Source organism: Coccinella septempunctata, chromosome 9, assembly GCF_907165205.1.
Source record: "Coccinella septempunctata chromosome 9, icCocSept1.1, whole genome shotgun sequence".
NCBI classification, from domain to species: Eukaryota; Metazoa; Arthropoda; class Insecta; order Coleoptera; family Coccinellidae; genus Coccinella; species Coccinella septempunctata.
In genome coordinates this window covers 16809233-16830691 of record NC_058197.1, presented here as the reverse complement: position 1 = coordinate 16830691, position 21459 = coordinate 16809233, and the positions used below count along the sequence as shown (strand labels likewise).

Here is a 21459-nt window from a genome sequence, read left to right as displayed (position 1 = left end):
TCGATTCTTACCTACGAGTTTATTATTATTACTTATTGGATCAGAGTTAAGAAAAATTCTATAAACTCACTCAATATAATAACTATTTTAAATCATTTCTCTTTAAGGTAAATGGTAAAAAAGCGCCTTAACTTGTGATGTAATGTGGTTAGGCAACAAAAGATACTTTCCAAAAGCCTAGCTCTGTGACAAAAAGGTTAGCTTTTGTCATAGACCTAGAGGTTGCGTTCACAAACTTACTCTGAGTAAGCTCTGATTACTCGAAGCGTTCATAAACATACTTTTAGTTCCTCTGATTATGCTCTCTGAGCATGGCCATACTATTGAACTAATGTTCAATGGGCCATACTCATACTCTACTCTCGGAGTAAGTTTGTGAACGCAACCAGAGACATGTCTCTATGTTTAGAGCTGTTTACGCTAAAATGGGCCACATAACTGATCATATCAGTCTAACATTTTGTGACACACTTATTTTTCGTGACGGTGATCTTTACGGTCAAAGATCTATAATCTTTGTTTACGTTTACATGACGTTTACGGTCACCCCTCTTTACAACCAAAATTTATCTAGTGTTCTGTGGGTGACAATTAGTGATTTTTCTGTGGTTGTTGGGTTTCCCGCAGAAAAAATTTCCATTTTCTTATCTAAGGTTTTTGAGGAATCCCTTTTATTGATATTCAGTTATTGAAACTTTTCGACAATTTAATGTATAGAATAGGTCAAAAAAACATATGAATGAGTAAGTCTCAAAGTGTGATAATATGATGAAAGCTTGGTATTCAATAAGCCTGAAATTGCTTTCCTGGTTAATAATAAGGGAAACCGTAGAGAGAAACTCTAGGATTTATATTTTCCTTCTTAACATTTTCAGACATCTGTAATACAACGACTCCCAATGGAAGTGAATAAATATAAACAGGTTTATTTAGCCGCTAGTAAGAACGATGTTAACCAACTCAATTGTCTCCTGCGACAAGAAATTGAAGATGGTAATTTGGATGATTTACTTTCGAAGGTGTGTATGGAGCTGGAACTCAATCGTGTACACCTTTCCGATGATATTAAGCAAATTTTGGAGCGAAAATTGATGAGCCTACGTTTTTTCCACAAGCAGTCTAAGTTTTACTTGACTTCACAAGAGGTTCGTGATCACATACAATTTACGATACAACTTATAAATTCTTTGGAAACATGTAAAGATAAGGATGAATTGTTCATAGGAAATTTGACATTTATAGCTAAGCAAATTTTTACGCTTAAGAGATTACTTAAGTCGACTTATGATAGGCTTCCTTGGGAAGAAATTGAATTCTGTATATTGTCATATATTAGAACTTTTAAGGATCAGAATGAAATTGCATTGTTTTCAAGAGCTATTCTTAGTAAATGCAATATAATTACATATTTGGAAAGCTTTGGTAAACATCTTGAAAATTTACTGAATCATGTGTTGATTATGAGACCACAGGAACTCTCCAGACTCCCAAATTTGAAACGGGATGAAGTTGTCGAGGATATAATCGATAAATATCCCGAATTCAAGTCTCTTTATGATGATCATGAAAGAATAAGAGACATTCATTCGCTCAACGTTATGCTGAATTACATGGAACTTGTCAGGTCTATTGGATTGGGAGAAAAGAATGGTATATTTATTTTGATGAGAGCTTTACAGGTTATAGGCGAACATTTGAAGAATACCCTGGAGTCTCCTAAGTTGTCCCAGACTACTATAAATTATCTTTTCACCTTCTTCAGCCAGAGTACCAGAAACTTGGTGATCAATTTAAGAAACACCTTGGCCCATCAGTGTCTTTCAAAGCATGAAGAATTATTTGAGAATATTGAATGCAACTTTTTGAGTGGGATCAAAAACGATATTGAAAAACTTGGGGGACAGATTGGTAACATTTTGTCAAAGTACAAAATGAAAGTTCTCATAGAACTTGGTGATAAATTTTTGAACACAAATGATGAGAAAATCATGAAAGAAGTGGCTTCTGTGGTGAAAAATTTAGGAACTGGTAAGGTGCTCAGAGAAGACCTATCTGAGCTGAAGAACAACGATATCACTAGGTTAAAAGATCTCATAGACCAGTATCGGTGCAAAATTAAAGGTAAATGCGTCTATAGCGAAATACTTTTCGAAGCTATCGATCAATCATTCATTAATGTTCATATAGAGGCATCTATAGATTATGGTACAGTTTTGCTGCCCTTCTGTGCTTTATATAAAAGGTTTGATATGATGATTGAAAGTTCAGACAATAAAACAAACTGCATAAGATCGATAAAATATAGTCTGAAGCAGATTCTGAAAACTTTATCACCGCAAATAGAAGCCTCCAAATTGAGTACAATAGCCGAAATGGTAGTATCGATCCACAGCTTGTCTTCTGGATCTCAAGATGATGAAGTGGCGAAACTTTTTTTTGAAATATTGCACATTATAAAATTCGAAGTTAACAGTGTCCAATGGACTGAAAAGTTCGGGAGAAAAATAAAGAAAAGGGAAATGGAAGTGGAGAGATTCAATTCCGAGAATTCTGAGGAGGTGACAAAGATGAAGAAACAGGAGAAATTGAATCAGTTGAGGGAAATCTTTGACGGAGTCACTTACACCCAGTTCAAGAGTAATAAGAAGCTTCAAGCTGTTGTGGAAATATTTCTTTTAGATTTGATTCCGATGTTGAAATATGATCATTTCAAAGCGAAGTATTTTTTTAACGATAATTATCCATCCCTTACTGGTGTTGATCTGAGAAATCACTTGGCACATAATAATGTCATCGTGGAAGTTCTTCTGGATTCAACCTCAGCTATATTCCTCTTCGTTAAAAAACTATTAGAAGTTGAAGGAAAATCTGACGATTTTGACTTGACTGAAGTTCAGTATTTCAACTTATCTAGAATGAAGAACTCTTACGCGACAACTGTTGATATTTTAAATAGGAAACACAACATGTTCGTCGCTTTGAAGGAGAATAATTTCGACGCATTCTCAGAATGCATCAAGGAAGGCGCAGATATCAGATCTAGGGACACGGATTTGTCCACATGTCTACACTTTGCAATGAGAAGACCTAAAACGATCAAACTGACGAAGTTCCTTTTGAAGGAGGGCCTGTCCACTTTTAAAATGAAGAATTTGGAAAACCAGAGCCCTCTTCACATAGCGGTTACGAAAACGAACCTGGAAGTTGTAGAGTTTCTGCTCAAAAATTTTGACACTGACATCAATGAGATGGATTCTTTCAAGAGAACACCAGCTCATCTGGCAGCCTTCTCCGGTAATGAGCACATTTTGAACAGTCTGTGGAACCACGGTGCCGATTTCACTAAGAAGGATTACTTCCCTTTAACACCCTTGCAGTACGCGGCGCTTAGCGGTAAACCTTCCGCCGTCCAGTTCTTCTTCAATAAAGACCTCTTCTACAAATTAGACGACGCTATCAGTGGTTTCACAACTCTACACGTCGCTGCAGAAGAAGGTTTGGTCAAAATTGTGAACTATCTGCTGTCGAAAAACGTGAAGGTTGACGCTAGAACGGACGTAGGTGCCACACCCCTCCATCTAGCCGCCTTATACGGCCATCTTGATACGGTTAAGGCTCTGATACGAGCAGGCGCAGACGTGAATTCCTCAAACATGAACGGCAACTGCGCACTGCACTGGGCTTGCGAGACGGGCAGGGAAGAAATTGTCAAGGTGCTCATAAAGAACGGAGCTGATGTTAATGTAACGGATCACGAGAATAATTTCGCCCCCATCAACTATTTGGCCAAGGACGGATTCACCGACATCCTCAAAATATTCCTGGAGAACGGGGCGGACGTCAACGTTAAAACTAAGGACGGTTTAACGCCCCTTTTGTACGCTGTCAAGGGTAGGCATTTGGAAATCGTGGATTTGTTGATGAAACAGGATGGCATAGAAGTGAATAGATCGAATATACACAGAATGACACCGTTGCACGATGCTTCTATGAATGGAGACGTGGAAATTGTGAGACTTTTGATTATGAAGGGCGCTGATTTAGATTGTAGAAATCTAGAAGGTATGACGCCACTTCACTTCGCTTGTAAGCATGGCCACGAAGCTGTCGTGGATCTGTTGATCGAGCACGGTGTCCCGATTCATGCCGAGACTTCTAGTACGCGATGGCTTCCTTTACACATGGCCGCGGAGTCTGGAAATGAAAACATAATGGTTAAATTGATCAGGAAAGGTTCTCCGATAAACGCCACCACGTCCAAAGGCGCCAACTGTCTCCACATAGCTGTCAAAAACGGGAGGAACATCCTGGACCTACTGATAAGGTTTGGGGTCGACATACACGCTAAAACTAAGGACCGTGGGTTCACCCCTCTGCATGAAGCAGTCATCGCTAATAGCCTCCAAATGGTGAAGTGTCTGTTAAACGCAGGAGCCCACATCGACGATCAAGATTACGCAGGTAACACGCCAATTCATTTGGCCATCGAAAGGGACAGCAACGAGATCTCGGTGTTCCTATTCAAAAACGGAGCGAGAATCGATTTATCGAATAAAAAGCATAAAACTCCTTTCCTATCGGCGGTGAAATATAACAGGGAGACCTTGATACAGATGGGCCTTTCGTCACGTTTGATCCAGGACGAGCTGATTTTCAAAGCAATATGCGACGCTATTTACGAAGGAAACACGAAAGTTGTGAGGTTGTTACTGAAACACGCCTCTCATTTAGACTTGTCCGCATACTGTGATGAAAACCAAAATACGCTACTTCATATTGCCTCTATGTTCGGAAGAGTGGATGTTGTGGAGATGCTGCTGGGTCGTGGCGTTGTTGTGGATTCGAGGAATAAGTACGGTCACACCCCTCTTTTCTTAGCGGCCTCGAAGGGGTTCGATGAAATCGTCGAAATGTTGTTGAAAAAAGGCGCCTCTATCAATCCGCAAGACCGCGATGGTGTAACTCCCCTACACTTTAATTCAGAAACCAACCACGAAAGAATGGTAGAGTTCCTTCTAAACCACGGCGCTGACGTCAACGTGTTGGATAATGAAAATAGGTTACCTATCGAGCTGGCCGCGGCCAAGGGTCGTATAACGTCTGTGAAATTGTTCCTGGAGAAGAATAAGGGCTTCTTGAATCGTCGAGGTAATCAGAATTTCTCTCTGTTGCACATCGCCACGCAGTTCGGTCACAAGGAGATCGTGAGGTTTTTGCTGGACCAAGGCGCCGATATGCACTTGACAAACGATAAGGGCTCCAAGGCCATTCACATCGCAGCCAGGGAAGGTTTCACCGATATAATCGATGTTTTCCTGGAGAAAGGTATGGATTTGGACGTTCGCGGTATCGCCAACCAATCGATGTTACACTACGCGGCATCCACGGGTAGATTGGAAGTTGTTAAGTATCTACTGGAGCGAGGTTGCGATATCAACACCGTTAACGAAGACGGAATATCGGCGTTACATGTGGCGACGAATAAGGGACACAAGGAAGTCATCAAGTATTTACTCAACAACGGTGCTATCTACAATAGTATAGCGGGGTTTGATACGGACCACGAAGTCAAAACTATGTTGTCTTCTGTTGGAAAATTGTTTTCGCTTATAAAAGACGGCGACATCAAGGAAATTGAGGAGATTATCAAGGAGGGAGTACCTTTGAACTGTTCAGATACCAACAAAGGATCAGTCTTGCACTACGCAGTATACAAAGGAAGATCAGACGTCGTGGAACTACTACTACGAAACAAGGTTTCAACGAATACTAAGCATAAGAACGGATGGACGCCTTTACATTACGCCGCCAAATATTCCAACGATAGAATAGTGTTTTTGCTGCTTTGGCACGGCGCGAAATACAACGCACAAGCCGACAACGGTAAAACACCGCTGGATTTCGCCGAAAAGACGTCCATCAGGAATTTGCTGCTGTTGATAAACGATTCCTTCGAGAGCGTACGCAAGAAGAAAATTTCGATAATCGGCCTATTGAAAAAGATCAAAGACAAGGATGTCGTCAAGGCCGTGGTGCGAGCTGAAGATGAACATGGAACAACGCTGATAACGTCCGCCATCAAAAACGATTTCCCAAAATTGGAACAGTTGGAGGATATGCTTCAAGGGGACGTCAGATCTCAAATGAAAAGCATCGACGATTTTCTGTACCAGGAAAGGTTCCAAGAGGGAAAGGACCTATTGATGAAGGTTTACGAGAAAAGGAGGGAGATCTTCGGCGATCATAATCCGGCCACTTTGAGCATCAAGAGTAAAATATCCTTGGTGCTATACAAAATGCAATTGTACGAACAGTCCTTGAAGTTCTTAGGGGAAATTTGTGAGAAGCTGAAGGATTGCTTAGGGCCCGACCACAAGCTGATTTTGAAGGAGAGGAGTTCTATGGCCCTAGTCCTGTTTCGGCTAGGAAGATTCGAGGAATCCCTGAAATTATACGAAGAAGTTCATAAGATCCAAAAGAATCTCATACCGCCCCATCATCAAGACTCTCTGAACACCATAAAGCACATGGCTTTGACTCTGATGAGCATGGGTGAATTGGATAGGGCGCTGAAGATCTACAAGGATGCGCTCAAGTTGGAGGAGAAGGAATACGGTCTGCTTCATCCTGGCACGTTGGTTACCAAGAATAACATCGCTTTGATACTGTCCAAACAAGGGAAGAACGACGAGGCCTTGGCTCTGTTCAAGGAAGTGTACGTAGGAAGGGAGTTAGTTTTGGGAAAATACCACTCCGATACCTTGAGAACCATACACTACCAAATATGCGTTTACAAAGACCAAGAAAAATACGACGAGGCTTTGGAAGCGTTCAAGAAGTTGTTGAAAAGACAGAAAGATCACTTAGGGGCGCACCATTTGGACACTCTCAATACCCAAGCTGAAATGGCGGACCTTCTGATAGGGCAGGGTAAGATTGTTCATGCTTTCAAAATCTTCAAAGAGATCAAGGACCATAAGATGGCGGTGCAAGGGCCAGATCACCCAGATGTGATGATGATCGCCAAACGTATGGAGGTGATAGTGGAGCAGTACAAAAAAATCGGCCTCAACAGCAACCTGGACAGTTTTTCGGATAACCTCTTATGCACCATGAACAAGGCAGCGAGGAATGGCGACATTGACACCATTGAAAAACTTGTTAGGAGTGGCGTTGACGTCGGCGAAAGGGACAAGGAGGGCAGGAACTGCCTGCATTACGCGGTAGATGGTAACAATATAGAAGTCATCAAGGTGTTTTTGAAACACGGCGGAGATTTGACAGATAAAACCAACAAGGGTAACACCGCTTTGCACACGGCTTGTAATAAGGGTTTCAAGGACGTGGCGGAGTTCCTCCTGGAGAGCGTGAATAAGAACAACATGGCCTACCTGATCAACGCCGCAACTAAAACTGGTCTGAAAACTGCGCTACACGTGGCAGCCCAACAGGGTTATCTGGATATTGTCAAACTTCTACTGAAGAAGGGCGCAGTGTATAATTGTGCGGATAAAGACAATAAAAAACCCTTGGACCTGGCTCAGGTTCAGTCTGTTAGACTCATCCTCGAACTTACAGGAGAGATGTTCGCCGCTGTTGAGAAAAAAGACTACGATAAGATCTCCAAACTTTATACCATCGATATCGATGATTTTTTGTGTGTTGCTCACGCTAAAAATTCCCGTAATGAAACAATCTTGAAATTGTTGATTTCGAATGGAGAACTGGAATCTGCCAGGAGTTTGACTGCGATGATAAAGAAGACAAATGCTGCCGACAGGAATCTTTGAATCTCCGCGATGGGCTAGCCCACTCTTTACATTCACCATTTTTTCGTCTCGTATTGAGATATTCGTTGATCTTATGTTGAGCGACATATTCGTATAGATATATTTGAAATGTTTATTGTGGAAAAACTTCTACGGTATAAAATAATACCGTCATCAACAAGGAATTTTTTTTTTCTAATTTTGAAATATAAAGAGAGAGAAGAGAGAGAGAGAACTGTTTTTTATTGACTGAATATCAGACAAGAGGTGACACTATCTAAATCTCATTGACTTTTTGAAACTGATGTTGAAAAATACTTGCTTCCATAGTAACGGAGTGGAAAATTAAATGTTTAGACCACTGGGCGATTTAAAAGGAATCAGCGAGGGACGCTTGTATAGACGGTTTTGGTACTTTTTATTTGAATTGATAGTCACATTCTATTCAAAATTAGAAAAAATATTGTGTGAAGCACGTTGGGAAACACTACATTTCGTATTTCGCGTTCTTTTGCGCAATTCGATTCGGTTGTTGCAAAATACGCACATTACGAAAAATAATGTTTTTCCCAACTGGTTGCACAAATAATCCAAAGGTAACTTTTCCACATTCGCAGCTTTAGTATGTGATATATTGCCATTTGCCAAAAGTTTCGGTAAATGTTTAATTGAAAAGATGTCCAAATGTTATAAGCATTTAATTCGCATAAAAGTATGTTGAGTTTATAGGGCTCCCGACTTTCTGTCCATTGATTTGTAAAATAAGTTACCTTCTCACCTGAAATCACTGACGGAGGATAAATTCAAATGTGTTGTTAAGGAGGACTACTTTCCACGCCTGTTTACTCCATTGAGGAGTTTTGTTCTTGTGTTTTCGGTATGTTTTGACTTATTTTAATGTGTAAATTATATACCTTGTTTATATATTGACGAATGCAAACAAAATAATTGCCATAAATAAAGCTATCTATCTATAGAAATGTAAATTTTTTTTATTATTATGCCTAGTTTTTTGTTTCGTTCATGCCTATTATTTTGTTTGCTTCGAAATTTTCTTTTTTTCTCTTTTTTTGATACCCTTGTATTGTTCGTTCCCCATTTACTACATGCCCAACGGTTCGCTTGGTTTTGAGTTGTAATGGAAAAAGTTATTCGTGGTATATAAACACTGAAAGTATTGATTCTTACCTTCATCAAAACGGGTTCATCTTCTACGTTAAATCATTTCTTGAAGATAAATCGAAAAAAGCGCCTTAACTGATGACGGTTATGCAACATAAAATACTCCAAAATCCCAGTAGTTAGCACAACTCTGTGATTTTAATATGCTAAGTTTTTCTGTGCCTTCAATCATTGAATATTTGAACAAGATTCTGTGACAAAAAGGTTAACTTTTAGCTTAGACGTCAAAATCCGAAATAATAATGATTTCTAGTGGGATTTACTATCATTATTTTCTGAGCGGTTGAACTCTTGGACATCAAGCTCAATATGAGTAATATTAGTAGCCAATTCTGCATTTTATGTGGACAGTCTAGAACCTCCACAAGTAGACTATTTCGAGTTCCAAAGGTAAACCTCATGATATTCAACAAAAAAGCAATTGGACTTATCTCGTTGAATTTCAGGATGAGAGAAAACGTCAATCTTGGATTGACTCCTGCGGTAAGTTTTTGAGGATAGGGACTTTCGTGTGCTCGAAACATTTTCTGCCCGAGTTCATGGGAATAAAACATTTGAAATCCGGAGCTCTGCCTCTGCCAAGGTTAGTTTAATAAATGGCAGCCATTCTAACTTCTTGTGAAACTCCTGTAAAGAATGCCAGCGGTAGGATTAAAACGAGATACATTTTCCCTTCGTGAAGATGAATCCTGGCTGAGATATTTTATATTTGCGTTTCAGGACACCAAAATACATTGCATCCAGGCAAAATACTGATGGAACACATGAAATGATAGTGGATATCAATGAGGACGAAATTATTGTCGACAATGAGAAATTTGAAGTCAAGATTGAATCGATCGATTCTTATAACTCTTTGGAGGAAACTGAAGTAAAAAGAGATGATGAAAAAATATACAATACCATTCACTATGAATTTACCTCCATTGAAGACGAGTTGCAAGGGTTCAAGTGTCCCCTTTGTGACTATGTGTCCACAGTGAAAAATTTACTGAGAACTCATATTTCAAGTGTCCATCATAATCTGGATCAATTCAAATTTCAATCGATCAATTTATCAGGAAACTATAAGAACGCAAGGCAACAGTACATGTGTCAGCTGTGCGACTTTACCTCAGGCAAGAAATTTGCGTTTTATGCACACCTCAGGTCGGAACATCCAAATTTCAAGAAATTTCAATGCCCTTTTTGCGATTACGCTTCAGATATCAGGAAAGTATTGGAGAATCATTTGTCCTACGCTCATTGCAGTTTGAAAAACCATGAATGCCCTGATTGCGACTTTTCAACTGCGCATAAAAGTTCCCTTAAACTTCATATGAACAGGACAAAATATATCTGCGAATTGTGCAGCTATAAAACATGTAAGGAAAGGACCCTAAGGTTACACATTGATGATGTCCACTTTCATGAAAAGACTAGGAAGTCTCATTTTCGTGAATACTCAACATTTAAGCCTGAAATTCTTGAAACTCAGACAACTGACATTAACTCAAGCACAACAAATAATAGATGCTATGTATGTCATTTATGTGGTTATGAAGTGACTGAATTTTCTCTTCTTGAAGCTCACACAAATGAAATACACAAATAACATAAAGCTGAGTTTAATTTCGACAGCACTTACAATGGAATTTTAGTGATTATAACAGACTTAAAAATCCTGCTTTTTTGGGGTTATGTTCAAATTCAAGGAAATGAGAGATATGAACTCTTCAAATTTCAAAAAGTGAATTGCTGTGAATATTTGTGAGATGATGTGATAATTCAATTATTCAAGATTTAATGGTACGAGTTGGAAAACAAAAACTAACAATAGGATACAGTAAACAACTTTATTAATATGATGGCAACTAACATACAAGTCTATAAGAAATATATCGTCCTGCAGTTGCTGAAGATCTGATGATTTTAACGACCTGAAATGAAATGAAAAATGTTCATATTTTTGACCTTTTAAATAGGGTTTTATCTATAATTCATCTGATATTTGACAGTTTTCTAAGAACTATAGAATTGAGAATTAATTGACCTTTCTAAATGCATTAACTACGATTTTAAGTGAACATCTGGGGAGGAAATCAAAAATATATTTATATTGATAATAACTCACCTGGCCTCTTTTTAAACCAAAATACCTAGCTACTGGATCACCAGCCTGTATTCTCATCAACATATTTTCTTTCAGTTTACTGGGAAAAAAAACATTACTTTATTAGAAACAAAAATCAACAGAACAAGAAAACTACATCATTAACAAGGTTTTAAACAAGATTACATCAAGAATTGAAGTACTCACTATCTGGCCAGCAGTTCTTGCTTTTCTTCCGGTGTCATAACAACATGTTCTGGTACCAACTCATGTTCGGTAATATTAATCAACAACTCTGATTCTAAGAATTGCTCTAGAATATATTTAGGTGCCATATCTACCAATGATTGTTTAGCTGAGGGAGTCATTCCTTGTTGGACGACAATGATGGCCCTGTGTATATTTTCATCCTGCATACGTTGACAGTAAGTTTTGATAGTTTTTATACCAATTTTGGGTTCATCAGGGAAGAAGACAAACATTTGATCTGTTGGATCATCATTATGAGCCACCAGAACAATCAGATCGCCTCTTGACGGCCTTTTCTCACTGAAAATAAAAATTCATTAATCCTACTTTTATATTAATTTTTCCTAGTTTTCTACCTTGGTTTATCCCCGAATTGCTCTTTAAACTGTTCAAGGGTTTGATCCAATTCGTCCTGGGTTACAAGATAGCCTCGGTCATGGCATAACTATAATCAAAATTAAAGAAAGTTTAGTATTATGATAACAAAAACAAACATTTCAAACACTGGGAAAATAGAAATAAACGGTTATATTTTACCTGCATCACTGTTTTACGTATTCTCCACAATTTGTAAGTCTCAGATTCGTCATCCATTTTCTATCAATTTATGAACTTTCGAATAAACGTTCAACAGAATCGAATACAAGAGTCAGGAGTCTTAAATCTTAACCTCACAATGGTTTTAAACACAGAACCAGAACACCAACTGTCAACGAGTGACCACTGAACTCAACTCATTTTTGAGTTTTGGCAGGCCGGGTTGTGTCATAGAGTTTTGAATTTTTTTCTTTTTCTTGTTTTCGTTCAATCTAAAATTTTGATAAATTGCCTTTTCGAAATTTTTTTAAGAAGAACGAAGACTTTTCTCTGATAGAAGAGCAAAATCTGTGATTGTTTTGAATTGTCCACAGAACAAAAATATGTTGTCAGAAATTAAAATTTTTCAATTTTCACTGTTTTTACCCCTCAAAATCAGTATGGGTTTGAATTTTTTTCACTATTCCTAAGTTTCATCTGTGGAGTTAATTTCATCATTATTTGCAGCATTCTTCAGGTTTTATATATTTTCTGGCTCCTATCAATAGGAAATAGTATTATTCTGTGATTATTAAAAATATTTATTTCTACATTAATTCTTTTTAAGTACAATCCCAATTATAAAAAACATTGCTGAAATTGAGCTCCTTCAGATCATCTGGTTTGATGAAAAACGATCCAACACCCATGTCCCCCCACATAATATCTTTATCGCTGTCAAGCTGAAATAGCAATTCATAATCTTTCAGAACTTCAGAATCTGCTCGGGGGTCCGTTTGAGTAAAAAAAGGATAACCTCCTATCCGATGACCATTAGATGGAAAAAGAAGGCTGTATTCATCATACATTTCCCAGTTTTCCTCAAAGTTCATAATGTTATTGAAACGATAGTCTGATGCTGAAATATACTGGTTCTCAAGATTAAAACTCATGGAATAACTGGCATCTTCTTCAAATGGTCCTATTGGAAATGTCCAATTATTACAGCCACTAGTTTGAAGTTCAGCATCATTTTGCACAATATCCTCGAAGTATAAAACTTTGAATCCGTTATTTTCTAGACCCATGAGATCATCATTGCCATCAATATAAAACTCCACTATTCCCTTTTCTGGTAAATCCTCAATATGTGGTATCTCGGAGAAATTCAGCTGTGCTAGGAATAGGAGTGGTTCTCCATTCGAATTAAGGGGATATTGTTGTTCGAGGGGCAAATAAGGAGTTCCTCCTACCTTACTTTGCCACTTTGTAACAGTAGAATTGCAACTCAATTTAATCTTGATAGATTCTTTCAAAGTAGCCTTTATAGCATCGGCAAAGTTGGCATATTCATCAGGAATATCTGGATAATTCATGTTTCCACCCTCCGTTTATAAGGAGGTCCAACTTTTAAATTTTTAACCCTTGAAACCTGTCTATGCTAGAAAGCATAGATAAATCTATACTATATGCATAGTCTATGACTATATGTTATCTGTGGTAAGAAGCACAGATTACAGAAACCGTCATTATCAGCTGACCAACATCTCTGATTTTTGGGTTATATTATTGTTTATTTTATTAGATTTTGGGTAGAAATTAATTATTGTTTTGAGAAGTGGAGCGAGAGTGCCTCCGAGTATAAGTGCAAACATGCCTCTTCCTTCTGATTCATCTGACGATGAAAATTTGGACCGCTTCAAAGAAGCAACAGACACAACGTTTTTCAAAAATTCATTGTACTCTGGCGTAGGTAATAAAATCTAAGTGGGTAATTTCCATGTTTTACAATGTTCCCTTTCAGATGATAGCGTCGTTGAAGACAAAGTTGAGAAAAGACCTTCCTTGCGAAATAAAGATGATGGCGATGATCAGTTCAGATTGTTCAATGTCACTCCGGAGTTTCAGAAGTACGTAGGTAATGCACTGAGTGCAAAAATTGATAAGTTCCTTAATGAAAACTTAACGGACGTTTGCGAGAAGAAGAGGAAGAGAAAGAAAATGCGTAGTTGTGTGAAATTATTGAGTTCATCAAAATATCCCATTGATGTGGACTATGATGCAGTAGAGAGTACGGAAATTGTGAGAAAAATCAGGCCGAAACCCAAAAGAACTGTTTCTATATGTGAATCTGATTTCAAATCCATAGTGATATCTGGTGAAGAAATACTGAGTAAAAAGGGAACAGAGCATTGGTCAAACAGAAGCAAAGCTCCTGTGTATAGGTATGTTGAAAGAAATAATGTTCTTCATTATATCGAACCTGAATTCAAATGAATAAATGCGAACTTTAGTGATTGTTCTTGTGATATCCTCCAACATTTTTACATTGATTTCCAAGCGATGATTTATGATAAAAAAAAGTGACATTCTTAACCTGTTCAAAACAAAAAGAATTAATAAAGAATAAATAATATTGTTTCTTGAAATCACAACACCTTTTGCTACAATCAAATGCTTAGAACCAAGTTTTCTATTGATATTTACATTGAATACAATTATATGAAGCGCAACCCGTAAAACAAGGCCATTTCTTCAAATTCAAAGAGTTGTTACTCTTTGGTTATACCAGCACAAAATAGTTGCGGAGTTGTCCACATGAGCGCTGCTGGCTTAGATCATAGAATGGTTGGAAATTCTCCTGAATTCTTCTTGAGCTCTATGACTCAATTTATAACCCAACTTATTTGATAAACAATTTTTGTGCTGCATGTGGACTAGTTTGGTGAGTTGATTGAATATTGAGCCATTTTGAGTGAGTTAAGTTCTTTATAAACGGACGAAAAAATGTCTAGGCCGGAATACTCAGCACCACCCGAAATAGTAAGTACATATACATCACTTTTGTCGGAGCTGAACTGAATGATATAAATCAAATTTAATCGATTTATTTTCAGTTCTACAATGAGAAAGAGGCTAGAAAATATACACAGAAGTAAGTTGAATGAATTAATGAAAAATTTCCGAAATAATTTCATTTTCTTCTAGCTCTCGAATTATTGATATTCAAGTTCAAATGTGCGAAAGAGCTATAGAACTTCTTCTTCTCCCAGAAGATCAGTCCTGCCTCCTTCTGGATATTGGTTGTGGTTCCGGGCTTTCAGGTAGTGTATTAGAGGATAATGGGCATATCTGGGTTGGAATGGATATATCACAAGCGATGTTAGGTACGTTATCATCTATTCAATCCTGATATATCGCCTAAATGAATCGGATTTGAATTTTAACTTTTAGAGGTGGCAGTGGAAAGGGAAGTTGAGGGAGATCTAATCATGGCTGATATGGGAGAAGGTGTACCTTTTAGGGCTGGGGTTTTTGATGGTGCTGTCAGCATATCGGCCCTTCAGTGGTTATGTAATGCTGATAAAACCTCACATAAACCGGTTGAAAGATTATATAGATTTTTCAGTACCTTGTACGCTTCACTGGTAAGTTGTACTATTTATATTTCATATTATATAGTATTAGGGTGAGGTAAATAATTGTGTTATCCTTTGCAGAGCAGATCAGCTAGAGCGGTTTTTCAGTTTTATCCAGATAGTAGTGGTCAGGTAGAACTCATTACACAGCAAGCCATGAGGGCAGGTTTTTACGGAGGTGTTGTTGTCGATTATCCTAACTCGACCAAAGCGAAAAAATATTTCCTGGTTTTGATGACTGGGGGAAATATGCCGTTGCCAAAAGCCCTCGATACAGAGAGCAATGGTGAGATTAAGTTTGCATTTATGAAAAATTGAAACAATCAAACACTTGTTTTTTCAGATGTTCACATTTCAAAGAGAGAAAGACTAAAGAATGCCAGGGGAAAATCTTTGAAAAATAGCAGAAATTGGATTTTGGAAAAGAAGGAGAGGAGGAGAAGGCAAGGAAAAGACGTAAGAGCCGATTCGAAATACACTGGAAGAAAGAGAAGTTCGAAATTCTGATCTGTTCGAACTAATTTATTGTATATAACCAATTTTCACGCTCACAAGTATTGTAAATATATTCTCCTGAAACAATTTTTCTTTTATTCATTCCACATTTGGCATTAGATGATGTGTATTGCATGTTTTGTCATTTTCCAACAGCAAAGCGATCTCACTTTTGGTTACGTGAATTGTCTTACATCGAGTTGCAAAAAAGTCGATTAAAATTTAATACTCCATCAAAATATTAATCCTCCATTTTTCCCTTCAAAAATGACAGTTTTAAATTTTGATGGGGCGTCAAATCTTGATGGTTTTTCCTGCAACTGGACGTCACTCTTCGAAGGAGTTATCATGGCCAACTGCAAACCTATTTAGAGATTAGATCCTCAAAAGATGAAGCTTCGAAAGGCAATGTCGACTTGGTGAAAAAGTGTGAATCCACCAAATATAACAGGGAAAATATATTCAAATGACTTGGCTTGAGGGCCTGAATCCCCCCTGAAAAGGCCTCCAGACTAAGGAAAAACATGGGGTACAGCTTTGAAAATATTTTGATGAGCCTTACTAAATCCTTCAGGAACAGGAAAACTTTTGAACAATAGAGAACAAGCAAGGTTTGCTTGAAGCCGTGAAATGGACACATACCCCCCTTGAAAACATCTCAGTAGTTGAGGAAGATAGGAGAAGAACGCAGAAGATCACTGCATTATCATAGACACATTCTACGCTTACGAAATGAATTTTTTGGGACACCAGTTGCGATAAAGCACAAAAAACACGGATAACAAGGTGAAAAACCTTCGCACAGACCCAAATTTATTCATGGAAGGGTATCGCGTCTCCAAGTCCGGTCCTGTCGACTCTCGCTCAAATTACCACTTCCTGCTGGTTTCTATAGTTACGACGCCGCGCCGGTTCGGTTGCATATGTCGAGGTGCATCTTCAGGCGAACATTTCACACCAGAAATAGCATTGTAACATCATTAAATCCGGTCACCTTTGGATGGAAGTTAATTTAGGTCGATTTAATTATTGTCGAAGATTCGTTTGTTTATCGCAGTCAACCGCTGTCTACGGTCTGTCGTAAACGGGGATGGGAGTTCAGTAAATCGACGATCCTATAGGTAGAAACACCTCTGCCTTTGTCGGTGTCGCCTGTGATGTAGCTTTGTGTGGTTTATTCTTCATTCGCGATTTCTATATTCGATCATGATGTTCGATTATTTGAACGATTCGTTGAAACCGCTTAGTGTTATTCTCGGTGCGGATGTGGCCGCTCTCAGGTTGTTATTATCGATACTGTCAGGTGAGTTCGCTTACATGTAGGTCCTTGACTTGATGCAAATCCTTTTTACGTCGTTACATAACTGATTTGCCGCATTTTTTCACGTTGGATCGGTTGAAAGAGGTATGATGTTCGTGTTTTTATTCAAGACGAACCAGGCTATGTGGAAAGTTCATGTTTTTTCATGATTTGACTCTGTTTTTACTGCTGACATGATTTCATCTTAAAAAAATTTCTTCTGGGTGAATGGGTGACAATTTGGTGAAGGTTTTTTGAGAATATACGTCAAACGATCGTTTTCCTATCGAATAAATGACATCTGTAACTCGTTTTGTTTGCTTTCGACAAAAAACGTTTTTATAGTTGTCAGCATCCACCATTTTTTCTTTAGTGTCGTAAACCAGATGGGTTCGTTTGTGATTGGGGGTGATTTTGGCGATGGGTAGCAATTTAATTGTTCCAAAAATGGGTGGAATCCTGTGAATATCTGTCAGTTCAAGCGGTGAAAACATCTCAAAGAATTATCAGGGCACTCTTTATGGATTTTTTACGCTGAATTCATAGGAGTTCGAGAGAGGTTCTTATAATCATTTCTCAGGGAAAGTATTAATTCTGTAAAATAATCATTCGAACTTTATAATTTCTGAATAAAATGAATGTCATTGCGAATAGTGCTAGATGCTAAACGCGCATCCACCATATCTTCCAAATTTTCAAAAAACTGTGGTAGGGTGATTGTAATTTATCGATATTTCTATTGGAAGCTCGGAGGAACCATTATCTGATGCATTTTCATCGAACCATGGTCAAAAACGTGCAAATGTTGAAGGTTGAAAACATAATCTCATAGTTTTAAATGAAAAAAATGTTTACATTGCTTGAAAGCACGAACCATCTGTTGATTATTATAAAACTGAAGATCTGAGTCATCTTACAGATAGTCCTATCGAAGTTTTGTCGTAAAAATATCAGGCAGAGATGAAATTCGTTAACGAATAGGTTTCTGAAATCACTTGAACTTCAGTATTTTTTCATCTAAATCCGGTTTCATGAATATTCATTAGAGAAAAAGGACGTATGAGATATGTATCGACCATTTCTATAGAAATCGTGAATGGAAACAATGAGAAACATTGAAAACAATAGGGACGCCGGCAACCAAACCGTTTCGAATTTGGCCAATCTTAATGGAAAATAATATTGATCGAATGTTGGTCTAACAGGAGGAAATCAATGGTAGTATCAATTTTCCCAAAAATAAACCGAATTTCTCTATTGAATCAGTTTTATCTCCAGACTTCCAGATAACAAATGAATGAGTCAGAAATGATGTTGATTGACTAGGAAAAGTCAATATACAAGTATATGTACACTAATATCTATCACGTCCACAAAAACCTCGAGATGTTGGATCTGAATGAGTCATTATTGGATTATTGTGTGAAAAATTTTCCATATGAACATAGGCCTGCAAACACTCTTCATTATCTATAGGGTGGATGGCATTAAACGAAAAATTAGTTGATATTCTTGTTTTTTTTTTTTGGAGAAAACAATAAAAGAATTAGATAGCATTTATATAATTTTATGGAAGGTTGTGGTGATATCAAATATATTTAAATTAGTTATAAGGGTGAGCTAGTTGGAATAACCCATACTCCCTATCGTGAAGAACAGTTTGTTTCTGAAGTACGGCCCTGGTTCGATGAATGAAACATTATCGCCTTATCGAATAAATCAATTAAATATCCGGTGAAGTGACCGTGAAATATGTCTCGGGATATTTAGATCGGTGAAAAGTATATTCCCATTATGTATTCGCATGGTTGGAATTCAACCGAGCCATGTAACCTTCCCATATACCATTTTTTTCTCTCGTAAAACTTTGTTCGAGGATAATTGTTTTTTTTATTGACCCTATATGGTTGAGCAACCGAATGCCCACTTGGGAAATTGGAAAAAATATTTATTGTACGGAAAAAACATCGAAATGGTTTCAATCCAACTGTAGCATCGGAAATTAGACTACACAAAATGCGACCTAAGGTAATTGGTATCCTTTCAGCAGATAACACGGTCGAAATTCGAAAAAGTATTTCAATCAATTCCTCAATATCATGCCTTTCGAGGTAATTCGATAGTTTAAAAGCTTTTGTAATTAACCGTATGTTTTTATCGTAACGTTTTACTGTAATAAGTCACGTATGTCCAACATCGAGTGCATGGTTGGGCAAAGTATTAGAATTCTCTGTAAAGCTGGGTCAATTGGTTTTCAATAGGATAGAGTGCGACTTATGTACAAAAAATTGAGGAATTACAAAACAATTTTTCGGGATTTTCTTGTAGCCCTCATAAAATATACGGTTCAATCACTGATCACTGTTTTTTTACAGCGTACCCCTTAGCGATATTCTACAGAAAATACATATATGGAAGGGAAAAAAACGCCCACCACCTGTACTTCATATCTACAGGCCTTTTTCTGGCCTATCTCAACTATGGAACCGACACGTTACATCTTATGGCGTCCATGGTCACCTCCTACGTCTTCCTGGCACTGCTTGGCGGCACTTACCTGGCGGTGGCATGCGTTTTCGTGTTCAACATGATATATTTATCGATAGGTGAGTCGTCTACGTTTGGGACCCGATTGGGACACACCCTGTATCTATCATAGCGACTAGGGCTAACTACCCCTCGTTTTTTCGCAGGGTACTACGTTATGAGCACGGATTCTTACGATATCAATTGGACTATGCCACACTGCGTCCTCACTCTCAAACTGATAGGTACGTATGAATTTTTCAGATTAGCATTGATTATTTCTGCCAAAACACCAAGTCCTTTCATTGGCAGGAACCTTTTCTGTGGTATAGGAAAAGGTACCTACAAGAAATCGTTTTTGGTGAGGGTAAAAACCAAAAAGATTACTCTGGAGGAATCTTTCGAGACTAAAACACTCCAAAAGGTTCTTCGGGGATTCTAACACTGCGAGATCCTAGGAATATCTAGATCTTAGCAAGACTATGGATTCCCCACAGGGAATTGTTGCCCCTGGAAGCTCTAAATGAGAATGGGTCTCTCCTAGAGGAGGATTGACCACAATATACATCTTAAGATCGCAGTGTTAGGCTTCGAAAAGCGTCTCAATCTACAATGATCTAATTTCCAGGAGTCTGCATCGATTACTACGATGGCCATCAGGTGGAGGAGAAATTGAACGCCGACAGTAAGAAGTTCATGTTAAAAACACTGCCGAACTCTCTGGAATTCCTTGGATTCTGCTGTTTTCCCGCTAGTTTTATGGTGGGACCCCAGTTTGGCATGAAGAGGTACCAGAGTTTTGTCGCCGGAGAGTTCGGAGACAAGGTAATGGCACAATTCAGCTCGAAATACGTAGAAATCATGTAAATTTCACTTCAGAGTAACCGTTCCAAAGCTCCAGAGAGTGAATTTGCAGCCTTGCAGCGATTTGCCCTGGGCGTGTTGTACCTTGTATTCTTTCAACTGTTAGGACTGCTCATATCTGACGATTACCTGATCTCTGAAGGGTTCCAGGAGAAATCCTTCTTGTGGAAGCATCTTTTACTGGGAGTCTGGGGCCGGTTCACCCTGTACAGGTACATTTGCTGTTGGCTGTTGGCCGAAGGAGGCTGTATTTTATTCGGTGAGTGCGATAAATCATACCTTCGACAGGGAGATCCTCATTTTCTTGTTTAGGTATCACCTACAACGGTGTAGACGAGAGAGGTCACAAAAAATGGGACGGTCTTCAGAACATCAAGCTGTCTCTGATCGAGAACACCAGGGAGTTCAACGATTACATAAAATCGTTCAACATCAACACCAACCACTGGATCGCCCATTACGTCTTCAAAAGGTTGAAATTCTTGGGGAACAGGAACCTCAGCCAACTGGGCGCCTTGTTGTTCTTAGCCGTATGGCACGGTTACCACAGCGGTTACTTCCTCACCTTCCTCTTGGAGTTCCTGGTGATCTACCTGGAGAGAGATGTAAGTTCATCCAATTTTCCTCTTTGTTCGATAATAATCCACTAATTTTTCGCAGGTTAAGTCCATCGTGAAGTCCAACAAAAAGTTGACCCAGTTCTTCGACAATGCCCTCGTCGACATTGTGGTCAAGTTCCTCCTGAGGATCTACACGTTCGTCTTCATGGGCTTCTGTCTGGTCCCCTTCGCGCTCCTGACGTTCGAGAAGTACTGGATCGTCATGAAATCGATAAATTACTCGGGGGTGATATTGTTCGGGTTGTATCCTTTCGTTTTTGGACCCCTGCTCAGGGCTGCGCTGAGGGAAAGTAAGATGGACTGAAGTGATTGAGTGAGTTGTGCAATTGGACTAGTTTAAATATTTCTTAATTATACGCAACCGTTTTGATGACATTACGATCTATGCTATCCATTGGTTAAATACATTCCGACCTTTACGAATGGA

At 38.4% G+C, this 21459-nt stretch overlaps 6 protein-coding genes across 8 annotated transcripts; 4 read left to right on the top strand and 2 right to left on the bottom strand.

Moving 5' to 3' along the window:
• Nucleotides 1–586: 586 nt before the first annotated feature.
• On the top strand, nt 587–10850 carry LOC123319872. 3 transcript variants are annotated; one of them, XR_006538660.1, is made up of 5 exons: nt 587–743; nt 876–8646; nt 9168–9341; nt 9398–9434; nt 9672–10850. XR_006538660.1 is itself a non-coding variant. In XM_044906895.1 (2 exons), exon 2 carries the CDS (start codon nt 900–902, stop codon nt 7788–7790), a length of 6891 nt encoding a protein of 2296 aa, XP_044762830.1. In that variant the 5' UTR covers nt 587–743; nt 876–899; the 3' UTR covers nt 7791–8749. The 3 variants fall into 3 exon arrangements, 1 of the variants encoding a protein (XP_044762830.1); XR_006538659.1 differs by having other exon boundaries at nt 9398–9534; XM_044906895.1 differs by lacking the exons at nt 9168–9341; nt 9398–9434; nt 9672–10850 and having other exon boundaries at nt 876–8749.
• LOC123319950 (DNA-directed RNA polymerases I, II, and III subunit RPABC1) lies at nt 10773–12036 on the bottom strand. Its single transcript, XM_044907049.1, has 5 exons — nt 11830–12036; nt 11649–11737; nt 11251–11592; nt 11065–11143; nt 10773–10870 (listed from the first exon to the last, which is right to left on the bottom strand). The coding sequence occupies exons 1-5, from the start codon at nt 11884–11886 to the stop codon at nt 10805–10807; spliced, it is 633 nt and encodes a 210-aa protein (XP_044762984.1). The 5' UTR covers nt 11887–12036; the 3' UTR covers nt 10773–10804.
• On the top strand, nt 11332–13740 carry LOC123319972. The gene is made up of 3 exons (XM_044907080.1): nt 11332–11468; nt 13394–13557; nt 13613–13740. Exons 2-3 carry the CDS (start codon nt 13462–13464, stop codon nt 13724–13726), a joined length of 210 nt encoding a protein of 69 aa, XP_044763015.1. The 5' UTR covers nt 11332–11468; nt 13394–13461; the 3' UTR covers nt 13727–13740.
• On the bottom strand, nt 12432–13184 carry LOC123321123 (uncharacterized protein YwqG-like). Its single transcript, XM_044908626.1, has one exon. It carries the CDS (start codon nt 13182–13184, stop codon nt 12432–12434), a length of 753 nt encoding a protein of 250 aa, XP_044764561.1.
• Nucleotides 13741–14445: 705 nt separating the features above from the next.
• Nucleotides 14446–15809, top strand: LOC123319936 (probable 18S rRNA (guanine-N(7))-methyltransferase). Its single transcript, XM_044907026.1, has 6 exons — nt 14446–14631; nt 14706–14743; nt 14797–14975; nt 15043–15236; nt 15309–15513; nt 15571–15809. The coding sequence occupies exons 1-6, from the start codon at nt 14596–14598 to the stop codon at nt 15732–15734; spliced, it is 816 nt and encodes a 271-aa protein (XP_044762961.1). The 5' UTR covers nt 14446–14595; the 3' UTR covers nt 15735–15809.
• Nucleotides 15810–16505: 696 nt separating this feature from the next.
• LOC123319908 (lysophospholipid acyltransferase 5) lies at nt 16506–21459 on the top strand. Its single transcript, XM_044906987.1, has 7 exons — nt 16506–17025; nt 19398–19628; nt 19716–19793; nt 20177–20373; nt 20428–20671; nt 20725–21017; nt 21073–21459. Exons 1-7 carry the CDS (start codon nt 16929–16931, stop codon nt 21334–21336), a joined length of 1404 nt encoding a protein of 467 aa, XP_044762922.1. The 5' UTR covers nt 16506–16928; the 3' UTR covers nt 21337–21459.